The 13,187-nt window shown below is 41.7% G+C and overlaps 1 protein-coding gene across 35 annotated transcripts in view; it reads left to right on the top strand.

Moving 5' to 3' along the window:
* Positions 1 to 4,656: 4,656 nt before the first annotated feature.
* The window catches only part of CAPRIN2 (caprin family member 2), a 48,959-nt gene continuing 40,428 nt past the window's right edge, over positions 4,657 to 13,187 (top strand). For 16 of the 35 annotated variants that reach the window (XM_064377424.1, XM_064377420.1, XM_064377416.1 and 13 more), the window contains exons 1-3: positions 4,657 to 4,858; positions 6,031 to 6,244; positions 8,472 to 8,534. Coding sequence is in view for 23 of the 35 variants with exons in the window: in XM_064377422.1 (XP_064233492.1) it covers positions 6,068 to 6,244; positions 8,472 to 8,534 (240 nt within the window). In the remaining 12 variants the exon portion in view is untranslated. Of the gene's footprint in view, positions 4,921 to 5,086; positions 6,245 to 8,471; positions 8,535 to 13,187 lie in introns of those variants that run through there. The other 19 variants (XM_064377417.1, XM_064377427.1, XM_064377412.1 and 16 more) reach the window with 4 other exon arrangements.

Genomic DNA, 13,187 nt, shown 5'->3' with positions numbered 1-13,187 from the left:
TTTCTCTATTTTTGAATGTCTATGTTGTTGTTTACAATTTCCCACCACTTAAAAAAATGTGGTGCCTAGCATTTTCATAAATAAATGATTGTTTGCATCTCTGATTATTTTGATAGGGGAGATACTAAAATAAAGGCTACTGGATCAAAAGATGTGACTATTTTAAAATGTCTTCCTGAGTGAATTCTGTTGAAGACACTGTAACACTCAATTACTTATTCTTTTTGGTTTCAATTCTTCAAGTGTAATTGTCTATTTCTGTACGTTATTTACTCCATGGAAGTAGCAAGGGAAACGGATGAAGCAGCCTGGAGTGCACGTTGCACTAGAGGACAGGAGATTTAGATTTTTTAGGTCCTTGGAAAACTCACAAATGTCCAGAAGCTTTATATATTTTATCTTTCAAATAAAAGGGGATTCCTTAGCCATAAATTCCACAGTTCTCTAGTTCTCCTCAGCTACTAGGAGAAATGCTGGGCCTCGTATTGTAGCAAAAGAAGCAAATGCAGATATCTCAGTGGAGGATACGTTTTCATGGCCTATTCTCCAGACACATGCTTTTACAGAAATGAAATCCTTACCAATGCTGTTAATAAGTAATACTGCATTTTTTGTTGTTGTTGTTGTTGTTGTTGTTGTTTTTTTTGAGATGGCACCTTGCTCTGTTGCCCAGACTGGAGTGCAGTGGCCTGATCTCGGGTCACTGCAACCTCCACCTCCCAGAGTTCCAGGCAATTCTCCTGCATCAGCCTCCTGAGTAGTTGGAATTACAGGTGGCTAATTTTTGTATTTTTAGTAGAAACGTGGTTTCACCAGGTTGGCCAGGCTGGTCTTGAACTCCTAACCTCATGATCCACCCACCTTGGCCTCCCAAAGTGCTAGGATTACAGACGTGAGCCACTGCACCCAGCCATGTCTGTTTTATTATCAGCTGTTTTACAGCTGAAAAAACTGAAGCCCAGAGAATTTCAGTAACTTGCCCAAGATCATTCAGCTAGGAAAAGGCAGGAAGAAGAATCCAATCCATGTGTGTCTGGCTTCAAAGCCCATGCTGTTCACACTTTAACAATACTTCAAAGTTGGACAGAAATCATATTTTTATGGGCTTGATATTATTGATTTAATGACACACATTCACAAGTTCTACACTGATTATTCCTCCTCTAAAGAACTTTTATTTCAAAGGGACTTAATGGTATAGCATTATTAATGCATTAATTTCAATATCAGAAAAGCAGTATCAACAAAACCAATAGGAATGTATAATTATGATTTTATGAAAAAATAAGCCTACCAAAATATTAACCTTACAAACTAGATATTTCTCTAAAAATCCTCTAAACTATTATGGCAAGTTTTTTTCCTACCTGACATCTATATTTCTCAGTTCTTTGCTTTTTTTTTAAACAATATTTTTTATTGTACTTTAGCTCTTTACTTTCATATAAAGTTTCTCTTCTCGAATATTTGAATAAACACCCTATGAATCAGCAAGTATGTGAAAGTACTATATATATATATATATATGCATATAATTATATAATTTTTTTTTTTGAGATAGAGTTTTGTTCTCGTTGTCCAGGCTGGGGTGCAGTGGCACAATCTTGGTTCCCTGCAACCTTCACCTCCTAGGTTCAAGTGATTCTGTCTCAGCTTCTGAGTAGCTGGGATTACAGGGGCATACCACCATGCCTGGATGATTTTTGTATTTTTAGTAGAGACAGGGTTTTGCCATATTGGCTAGGCTGGTCTTGAACTCCTGACCTCAGGTGATCTGCCCACTTTGGCCTCCCAAAGTGCTTGGATTACAGGCATAAGCCACCATGCCCAGCCAAAAGTACTATATTTTTAACAACCTTATGTTACTGTTCCCCGTGTTTTTCTTTCTTAGCCTTCTTGCTTTTTTTTCTTGGTCTCTCTTTCTCTCTCTCTCTCTCTCTCTCTTCCCCCCACCCCTCTCCTCCCCTCTCTCTCTCTCTCCCTCTCCCCTACCCTTCCCCTCCCCTCTCTCTCTCTCTCTCTCAGTGACAATTCTATCACCCACAACAAAATAGCTAAGATAATTTCTCCTATCTCTCCTCATATGCTACCAAGTTTCACATCCTTTGGTGGATTTATCTTTCCAGTTTCAACAATATGAAGCTATATCAGTTTTAAGTGACTACAGCATAACCATCTCTGCAGCTGTTGAACATGTGTCAGACAGTGCATATTTAAGACCTTCACATTTTCAAAGGATATAAAGTCTGGCTCTTTTTGTAGAAATCAAACCATTCACGGGCTGGGCGTGGTGGCTCAAGCCTGTAATCCCAGCACTTTGGGAGGCCGAGGTGGGTGGATTATGAGGTTAAGAGATCGAGACCATCCTGGTCAACATGGTGAAACCCCGTCTCTACTAATACAAAAAATTAGCTGGGCATGGTGGTGCGTGCCTGTAATCCCAGCTACTCAGGAGGCTGAGGCAGGAGAATTGCCTGAACCCAGGAGGCGGAGGTTGCGGTGAGCCGAGATCGCACCATTGCACTCCAGCCTGGGTAACAAGAGCGAAACTCCGTCTCAAAAAAAAAAAAAAAAAAAAAAAGAAATCAAACCATTCATTATACAAGTCTTTAGTATTTTTGTCTTTTAGTTTTTTTGTTTGGTTGTTTTTGCCATTTACACCTATAGCTTTTACTGAATTCCAACTCAGCTCCATGAAGGCAGAAGCTGCACTGTCTGAGTCACCATTATAGCCTTATCATCTACTACATAGCAAGTGCTCAGTAACTATCTGTTGAGTGAATGAATGTATTATTCTATCACTGATTTGAAGCAACACTTTTTATCATATTTCAAATATAGTTATTCCTTGCTAAACTTGGAGGTGGCATTCCACAAATACTGCCTCACAGTTGGCAAGACAAATCACGGTGTTATAGAAAATAGGGAGTAGGAGAGGGTAAAATAAACCAAACTCCTGACAAAAGTTTTGGGAACATGTGCTTTCAAAGTAAGCCAGACTTAATGGTTTTAAAGAGCTCCTCTAGCAGAAAAGCTTTTATCTGAATCATCTTTTTAACTTGTTTAGAACACACTGCTTCAACAGTATCTACTGTGATATGTTCTCCTATAAATGTCACACTATACTTACACAGACTGTACCTTACTGGACTTGAAATTTAATTATTTTTGTCTTTCGTGATCCATTTTTATAATCCATGAGACGTAAATCTGTATAGATTTATTCATTTAGGAGAATATCCATTTAGTAGAAAATTCAAAATTTATGGCCAAATCTATATGATCCAAGGGCTCCTTTTTGCCTGACGAATTAGAAGGCAGATATTTCATGATTAATATGACTGAAAATACCATTTTTAGGTTCATCATTAGCTTGGGCTACAACTTAGTCTGTGTTGTAACTTTGTGTCAACTCATTGATTCAACAGTGTGTCCTTCACATTTTTTCTTATTATGGCCACTTTTTTTGTGTGTCATCAAGGGTGAAGGCATAACCTTCCTCTCCTCATGTTCAGCATCTTCTGTTCTTTCTCTGGTTATAAACAATGAAAAAAGGGACACGCTAGTATTTCTCTGATCCTTAAGAACACATAAGGGATTCTGAGATTCAAAGTTAAAATGCAGCATTAAGATACATTATGTCACCAGGGACCGAAAAGAACACAGATAATAGATGGCAAAAAATGTAAGAAGTAATGTAAAAATTAATTTTGTGTGAAGTTGACCAAAGCTTTTAAAACTATACCTTTGCTTCCTTGATTATTCTTCTGAATTTTCTCTGTTCTCTTGCTAGTCTCAGTATTTTTTATCAGAGCATCAGCGGCAGACAGGATCTAAACAACTCTACCTGGTGTAATAACTAAACATATGTTGGGGCAAGGTATTGCTGAGTGTGTTTTGTGTGTGTGTGTTTCTCATTTGGTATCAGAAACATCTTCCTTTCCTTAATAAACTTTTATGTATTTCCAGACTTTTAATTTTTTGTAACCTTAAAAAGATTTTTACCAGCTTTCTCTGCATGCCAGTCAATTAATGTGTTTCACATGAACAAATAATACAGCTTGAATAAACCCAATCCTACTATTGCAGGTTGCAAAGTCACCCACCTACTCCGTTTTTATGGCGATGCTGATTTGGGGCATTCTGCTCTTACAGGCTGAGTCCCCGTGTGAGGAAACGGTGGGTTTTTTTCCCCATCCTACTATGAAAGACTCCATATGAGAGGCAAGGCGCCCCTGCGAGTTTCAGGACTGCCCAGTGGGGCTACGACAGCCTCAAGCTCGGCTTATCTGGCAGTTCCGCGAAGGGCGCGCTGTCCTCCTGGAGCGATTGGAGTCACCTGTTCAAGGTCGTGAACCCACCGGTGCCGCCTGCAATCAGGCAGGTCCAGCGGGGCTGCGCGGTTTCCGGCCTGCCTGCGCTCGGCGTCGCCTCGGCCTCACCAGGTGCCCGGCAATCTGCGCAGTGGCGGGGAGACCGTGCCCTCTCCCGACCTACCGCCAGCCCAAGCTGGGCCCGGAACTAACGCCCCACGGGCACAGGCGGCCGGAGGCGGCCGGGAACGGGCACCGGAAAAAGGCGGTGCCGGGGCGGCAGGGGGCGGGGCGGGCCGCGGGGCGCGGCCTACAAAAGCCACGCGCGGCGCAGAGGGCGGGCCTGGGAGGCGAGCGGCAGAGTCGACGGAGTGTCTCGTGCCACTGAGGCCGCGGGCGAGAACCGGGCGGGGAGAGGGAGGAGACAGGAGGAGGAGACGCGAGTGCGGGGTGGCGCCGGTCCACCTCCGCAGCGCTCCTGCCTCCCGCCGTCTTTGGAAGGCGGGCCCAGGCTGCGGCAGCGGCGGCCTCGGCTGCCGGGGGAGGTGAAGTCGGGCTGCGGCGGCCTCGGTCGGCGCGGTGGAGGGAGGCGGCCGACCCGGCGAGGGTGGGCAGGTCGCGCCGCGGCGAGGTGGAGGGGCGGCTTGGCATCCCCGGGGCGGGGCGGGGCTCCCGGGGGCCGCGGCCGGTGCTTTTTTTCCTCCAGGTCAGCCTCTGCAGGGGCCTTGCAGAAGCCGCCTCCGCGTTCCCGGGGCAGCTGTTGGAAGGGCGGGGGTCGGTGCCTGCGGGGCTCTGCGTGGCCGCTCGGGAGAGGTACTCTTTGCGCAGGCTCTCCCGGAGACTTGAGGCGGGGCGCGCTGGCATGCATGGGGCCTGTTCTGTCCTTGCTTTGGGGATGCTCCTAAGGGGAGAGAGAGGGATACCTTGGGTGCCTGGAGTCTAGGGACGGATACCTACGTGCACAAGGGCTGTTGATTAGGGCAGGGAAGGGCTCGCTAGAATGAGCTCTTAAACTAGTTGGGTGTAAGCGTTTATGGGTTGGTCTAAACCAGACGACCGAGAATCAACGAGGGGTGCCTGCAGGTTGAGAGAGTACCAGACTGCAAATGTCCAGTAGTGATGGATTGCCTTGTAGGCCCCAGAGCAATCAGGGAAGTTAGCATTCTTGTTGAAGAAGCTGCTGGTTCACTTAGCGCTATAAGAATGGTGTGAGTTTGGGATTTTCTTTCAAACGTTCAGGGTTGAGGTTGGAGCTGATGGTGAGGGATCATGTAAAGAGGTTTGAGTGGCTGCCTTAGGTCCTGGGGTGGAAAGCTTATTTTGGTGTCATCACGTGTCTATGGGAATTATTCAGAATGTGGTGTACCCTCATGAGAAGAGCTCTGAAGCCATTGCTGTTCTTCCTCCCTATGTGGAAAATCGAATTTCTGGAAACATCCTCTATGTTGGAGATTTTGCATATGTAAAGGCTATCCTTATTGGCTAGTGGCACAAATTACTTTAAAAGTAGGATGGAAGTACAGTAGTATCTGAAGCATTATTCGGTTTCGAGCTCAATTCTGTGGAAAAGAATTTTAAGGCAGTGGTCTAGACTTTCCAGGGAAGTTACTGCTTGGCTGTGTCCCTCCAGTCCTAATTTTATACTTAACTTTCCCCACCTCCTTCAGCTTCATCTGTTTCAATGGTGCAACTCTCTTCATCCCCTTTTGGTTACCAGTCACCTTCAGGCCATTCAGAGGAGGAAAGAGGGGAATATGAAGTCGGCCAAGCCCCAAGTGAACCACAGTCAGCACGGGGAAAGCCAGCGGGCCTTGAGCCCCCTGCAGTCTACTCTGAGTTCTGCTGCATCTCCTTCCCAAGCATATGAGACCTATATTGAAAATGGACTCATATGCCTTAAACACAAAATTAGAAACATCGAGAAAAAGAAGGTAACTTTTTTTTCTTCCAGCCCTGTATATGCGCGTGATCTTAAACAAAGATTAAGGAGCTGACATTTTTCTTTCGAAGCTCATAGATATTCTTTACTAAAGATTTGACCTTAGGATTTAACTGTCTTAAACAAGAAGGCTACATGTTGGAAGTATTAAACGTTTTCTGTTTCATTTGTCAAAACAACTGAATAAAAATGTTCTTCATAGTAAAATTATTATGCATACTGCTGTTGAAATACTTTAAGAGCTAGCTATTTGAGGTCAGATTAATTCCTTATGTAGTATGTTTCTTTTCAGAGATGTGTTAATAACTGATTTTTTAGCTCATTTTCCTTGTGACTTTCTGCAGCAGTTGATACTGCAGTATAACTGCTGCAGTCGTTGGATGATTTAACCATGGTAGAACTAGAAAGTGTTTTACCACTTACTTTTGTGTAGTTAGGTGAGGATTAAGATTGCTAGGTGAAAGCGTTGTAGTCAGTCTTATAAAGAGACCCAGAAGTTATAATCAGCCTAGTTACAGTAAATGCTGATGTAAAGATCTAAATCTTTCCTCATTTCCTGAGTCATGTAGCTTGTGAAACAGACTGCACGTTGCTTTGTTGTGTTATGATTCTCTTCTGCTTTTGGACAGGTGAGATTGCCTGACTGTCTGGACCTATGTGTTCTTAAATGCTTTTGTGCCAAGACCTAGTTAAACCTTAAAGCTGCTTTTAATGGAGGGGTGAGAACAGACTCTTTAGAGTCTGGTTGACTCTGTTTCTTTTCTTTCTTTTTTTCTTTTTTAAAGCTAAGAAAGTGGTAAAGAAGGGCAAGTTGCTAGTAGCTTCCCTGTAGCTCTCCCCATTTATCTTTTTAAGGCATGCAGTTGATCACAAGTGTGATAAGGTGAGTGTGCCAGGTCAGCGCAAATTCCCCATCACTATGATAAATGATCAAAGCAGAATCGATTGAGGAAGCCTCCCTCAGGTGGAGGAACTACATACATGTATACTTATGCTCTCTAGCTTACCTATAGTGCCTCTTTAATTTTGAATACCTATCTGATGGTACCAGTAGTTTTGTTTCAACCTTCTGGGGAGGAATTTTGCAACTAAAGCCAATACAGGAGGGTCCTAAAAAATGCTTTTAGAATACCACAGTGGGACCGGGTGCGGTGGCTTATGCCTGTAATCCCTGCACCTTGGGAGGCTGAGGCAGGTTGAATCATCTGAGGTCAGGAGTTCAAGGCCAGCCTGGCCAACATGATGAAACCCTGTCTCTACTAAAATTACAAAAAAAAAAATTAGCCCAGGCATGGTAGCGGGCACCTGTAATTCCACCTACTAAGGAGGCTCAGGCAGGAGAATCACTTGAACCGGGGATGCAGAGGTTGCAGTGAGCTGAGAATGTGCCACTGCACTCCAGCCTGGGCAACAGAGTGAGAGACTGTCTCGAAGGAAAAAAAAAACAAAACAAGAATATCATAGTGGGTTTATGTCATTATTATGGGGCCAATAGATTCAATTTGTTTTTCATAATTTCCTCAAGTATAAAATATAATATGAAAAATAACTTCAAGATGAGCCTACTCTAATGATAGAAAAGAATTCTTTTATGTTTCTGTACTTCCAATAGGAGTTTCCTTTTGGGAAAATGCCACATAATTCAACGAGTAACTGAACTAATAGTTTAAGCATGACACTAGAGTAGGACTTCTCAACCTCTACACCATTGACATTCTGTACTAGATAATTCTTTGTTGTAAAGGGCTGTCCTGTGCATTTTAAGATGTTTAGCAGCATCCCTGGCCTCTAATCACAAGAATACCTCTCTTCCCCCTCCCAAGTTGTGATAACCAAAAATATCCCCAGACATTGCCATGTATCTTTAGGGGACAAAAGTGCCCTTGTTGAGAAGCTACTGTGTTGAGGACATGTGATTTACTAGGTAAGTGCACAAGGGTTAAGTAATCTAGTTTGTTATTAATAGAGTCCATTAAGAGAAAATAGTTTTATTACTGTTTAACTTTCGTGATTCCAGACTCATGTGATTCCATGTATTTTTTTCTCCCCTGACTGGAACTCATCTACAGTTGCTGTATGCCTTATAGTAAAATGATAGTCTTGCAGATTGATAGCTTACTTCAAGGACTTTGTTTTCCTAGAGACAAGGTCTGGCATTTAGTTTATTTGCATCTGAATTTTATATTGGACTATAGTAGATACAAGTTTCTCTTTTGTAGCTCAAACTGGAAGATTATAAGGATCGCCTGAAAAATGGAGAGCAACTTAATCCAGACCAGTTGGTAAGTGGCTTATGATGTCTTGGTCAGACTTACTGGTTTTCTTTTCTTAATAAAACTCTACATGGACTTAATGAGACCAGAGACTTGATAGTGCGCACGCGCACACACACACAGGCACACAAACTTAAAATCTGTTTCAAAAGCTTTTGTTGTCTGTCCCTGTTAGATCTCAGATATGACTTTTTTTCTGTTGTCTAGAAGATGGTATGGATGGGGGTGTAGATTGTTAAACAGGAGTGGAAGTGTAGACTATCACTAAGAGTTAACATATAGTTTAAATTAAACTTATGCCAAGATGGACTGAAGGAGAAGAGAAGGGCATACTCTAGCTTTCAGCAATTCACTGGTATATTCTAAACTTGACATCGTTCTGCTCTAAAACATGAAAGAATATTTGCTGTAGCTTACTTCAGTTTTCTCCCGCTGCCTCACTTTAATTCCTTTCATGGTCTCTTCCTACTTTTCTATCCTGGGTTGTCGTGTCCCCTCTCAGGAGGCATGTAATCTGATAGATATCCAGTCTTAAAAAAAACTTATTATATACATTAGGCTACTTGTATTTTTTCCATTGGTTAACTTACCAATGATATACCTTGTAATTGCAAATTTTATGTAATTTGTGAAGGAGAGTTTTTGCAATGTGGAAAGAAAACAGTGCTTTTTGGATGTTTACCATTTTGTCTTGATCATGTCTCCTGGCTAAGAAGGGACACATTTATTTGAAAATTATTTTATCTTGTTTGTGGGTCTCTTGTCTTTGTTTTTCAACTAAAATTTTTGGTTATACATCATAGATACTGCCATTCAAGGACTTTCCCTATTCCATAGTGACTCTTCTTCACTGACCCAGAATTTTTGTGATGTAGTAAGTTATAATTTTGCTGAGGCACAGAGTTGAATTGTGTGAGCTCTGTGAATGGTGTGCTCACTTAGCTGGGCAGAGGACTTAGCTGGACGTGCAGCATTTCAACACGGCTTTGTTTTAAAGTCATGGTGTGTTCAATAACTCTTAAAATGATAAAACTTTTTTTGTGTGTAAATATTCTTGAATAAAGTGCCCTGTTAGAATTGTGCTCTTTATTGTTGAGAAACATCTGGAGAAGGGGTTGGAGATTGATAGTTCCAATGGTAGCTTTCTAAGAAATGGTACAGACATGCTATATTCATTGCCCCAGCCAGGCAAACTTCATTCTCAATATTTCATTACTGTCTTTATAACCACATGTTGCTTCTATAATAAATGTATGAACTTTGATATCTGGATTAATACAGTGACAACTACCCAATTTATATTGCCAGCAGATCAGTCCTCTGAACTCAATATTTCTTTGTCCAGGTGCCTGTCTGACACTTTCTAATTTTTCCCTGTTCCCCAAAACCTGCTCCTCCTCTAATCTTAGATGTGTCAGTTAATGGCTTAATCAACTAGAAGGAGTTGCCAAAAATCTTGGAGAATTTATTTCCTTTCTCCTCATACCTCACATCCAGCTCATCAGCAAGTCTTCTCAGTTCTCCCTTTAAGGTAAATCAAGAAACTGAACCATTTCTGCAATCTTCATCCAGGCTGTATCATCTTTCATCTGCATTATTTATTATAGTAGTAATTACTCCATCCTCACAGGTTTTTCTATTTCTGCCCTTTCCAAGTCTGTTCTCAATGTAGTAACTTCAGTGATCCTGTTCTCATGCAAGTCAGATGATTATTCCTCTACTCAGAAGTCCCGATTAGTTCTCATCTTGTAGTAAGGTGTCCTTACTGTGTCTACAGAGCCCTACAGAATATCCTCTCCACTTCCTTTGACATCTTTACTCCATTTCCTGCTCTTCTTTCCCTCACAAGCTCCATTCTTCCTACCTTAATGTTACTTCTTCCTCAAACATCCCAGGCACACTTCTGCCAGTGCTTTTTGCACGTGATGTTCCTACTGATCAGGATGGTCTTTCTCCAGATGTTTAAATGGCTCAATTCCCACCCCTTCAGCATGTTACTTGAAGGTACCCACAGTGAGATCTGTTCTCACCTTACTATACCCCCAATTCCCCATTCACACAGCTTAGCTCTTTTCCTTGCTTAATTTTTCTTAATAGAAGTTAGCACTTCTCTGACAAGGTATGAAATTTTATTTTGTCTCTTTCCTACCCTTACAATGTAAGTTCCATGAAAGTAGGATTTTGTCTGTTCTTTACTGTATTTCTAGTGCATAGAATAGAGTATAGCATGTAGTAGCTATATAAAAATATTTATTACATACAGATTTACTAAGTATAAAATGAATGTAAGGTCTTTAGGTGTAACTAAGCATGTAGTTTGTGGTACTTTTGAGAAATCACACCTCATACAAGCAATATATAAGGTAGAAGATTTAGAACATGTAGGTAAGTCAGAAGAAAAAAAAATAGCTATACCTCACAGATATTGTGGGTACTGTTTCAGACCACCATGATAAAGTGAATATTGCAGTAAAGCAAGTCACACACATTTTTTGGTTTCCCAGTGCATATAAAAGCTATGTTTGTCCTGTACTGTAGTCCTGTACTGTAAGTGTGCAGTAGCACTGTCAAAAAGAAGGTACATACCTTGATTAAAAATTACTTTATTGCTAAAAAGTGCTAATGATCATCTGAGCCTTCACTGAGTTGTAATCTTTTTGCTGGTTGAGAAGGATCTTGCCTCAGTGTTGATTACTGCTGATGGATCAGAATGGTGGTTGCTGAAGGTTTGAGTAGCTGTGGCAATTTCTTAAAAATAACATAGCAGTAAAATCAGCCACATCAATGAACTCTTTCTTTCATGAAAGATGTCTCTGTAGTATGTGATGCTGTTAGATAGGATTTTACCCACAGTAGGACTTTTTTCAAAATTGGAGTCAGTCTTTCAAACCCTGCTGCTGCTTTATCAACTATAAGTTTATGTGAAATTCTAAAGGCTTTGTTGTCATTTCAACAATGTTTATAATATCATTACCAGTAGATTCTATCAAGAAACCACTTTCTTTGCTCATTCATAAGAAGCAGCTCCTCATCTGTTAAAGGTTTATCCTGAGATTGCAGCAATTTAGTCATATCTTCAGGCTCTACTTCTAGTTCTCTTGCTATTTCCACCACATCTGCAGTTACTTTCTCCACTGAAATTCTGAACCCCTTCAGAGTCATCCATGAGTGTTAGTCAGTTTTTTCCAAAGTCCTCTTCATGCTGATATTTTGACATCCTCCCATGAATCACAAATGTTCTTAATGACATCTAGAATGTGAGGAATCATTTCCAGAAACTTTTTGATTTACTTTGCCTAGATCTATTAGACGAATTACTACCTATGGCAGCTATAGCCTTATCAAAATGTATTTTTTTTTTTTTTTTTTTGAGACTGAGTTTCGCTCTTGTTACCCAGGCTGGAGTGCAATGGCGCGATCTCGGCTCACTGCAACCTCCGCCTCCTGGGTTCAGGCAATTCTCCTGCCTCAGCCTCCTGAGTAGCTGGGATTACAGGCAAGCGCCATCATGCCCAGCTAATTTTTTGTATTTTTAGTAGCTACGGGGTTTCACCATGTTGACCAGGATGGTCTCGATCTCTTGACCTCGTGATCCACCCGCCTCGGCCTCCCAAAGTGCTGGGATTACAGGCGTGAGCCACCGCGCCCGGCCATCAAAATGTATTTCTTAAACAAGAAGACATGAAAGTAAAAATTACTCATTGATCCATCGGCTGCAGAATGTATGTTATGTTATCAGGCATGAAAACAACATTGCTTTCTTTGTATATCTCCATTACAGCTCTCGGGTGACAAGGTGCCTTGTCATTGAGCAGTAACATTTTTAAAGGTATCTTTTTTTCTGAGCTATAGGTCTCAACAATGGCCTTAAAATATTAGTAAACACTGCTATAAAAAGGTATGCTATCATCCAGGCTTTGTTATTTTGTTTATAAACACAGAGTGGATTTAGCATAATTCTTAAGAGTCCTAGGATTTTCAGAATTGTAAATGAGTATTGGCCTTAACTTAAAGTCTTAAGTGGCGTTAGACCCTAACAAGAGAGTCAGCATGTCTTATGAAGCTTTGAAGCTGGATTGACTTATCATCTCTAGTTATGAAAGTCCTAGATGGCACCTTCTTCCAATAGAATACTTTTTCGTCTGCGTTGAAAATCTGTTGTTTAGTGTAGCCAGCTTCTCAATTATCTTAGCTAGATCTTCTGGCTAACTTGGTGCAGCTTCTACATCAGCACTTGTTGCTACATCTTGTACTTTTATGTTATGGACATGGCTTCTTTCCTTAAACCTCATGAACCAGCTTCTGCTAGCTTCCAATTTTTCTTCTACAGCTTCCTCACTCTCTCAGCCTTCACAAAATAGAGTTAGGGTCTAAGTTGTTTGTTTGTTTTTTTTTTTTGAGGTGGAGTCTCGCTCTGTCACTCGGGCTGGAGTGCAGTGGTGTGATCTTGACTCACTGCAACCTCCGCCTCAGGTGATTCTCCTGCCTCAGCCTCCCAAGTAGCTGGGATTATAGGCACACATCACTTTGCCTGGCTAATTTTTTTGTATTTTAGTAGAGATGGGGTTTCACCGTGTTGCCTAGGCTGGTTGCCAACTCCTGAGCTCAGGCAGTCTGCCCGCCTTGGCCTCCCAAAGTGCTGGAATTACAGGCGTGAGCCAC

The sequence above is a fragment of the Aotus nancymaae genome, unplaced genomic scaffold (assembly GCF_030222135.1).
Source record: "Aotus nancymaae isolate 86718 unplaced genomic scaffold, 86718_ANA_hifiasm-v0.15.2.pri h1tg000016l, whole genome shotgun sequence".
Classification (NCBI taxonomy): Eukaryota; Metazoa; Chordata; class Mammalia; order Primates; family Aotidae; genus Aotus; species Aotus nancymaae.
Note: the sequence above shows the minus strand (reverse complement) of the source record. Positions and strands in the feature narration are given on the sequence as shown.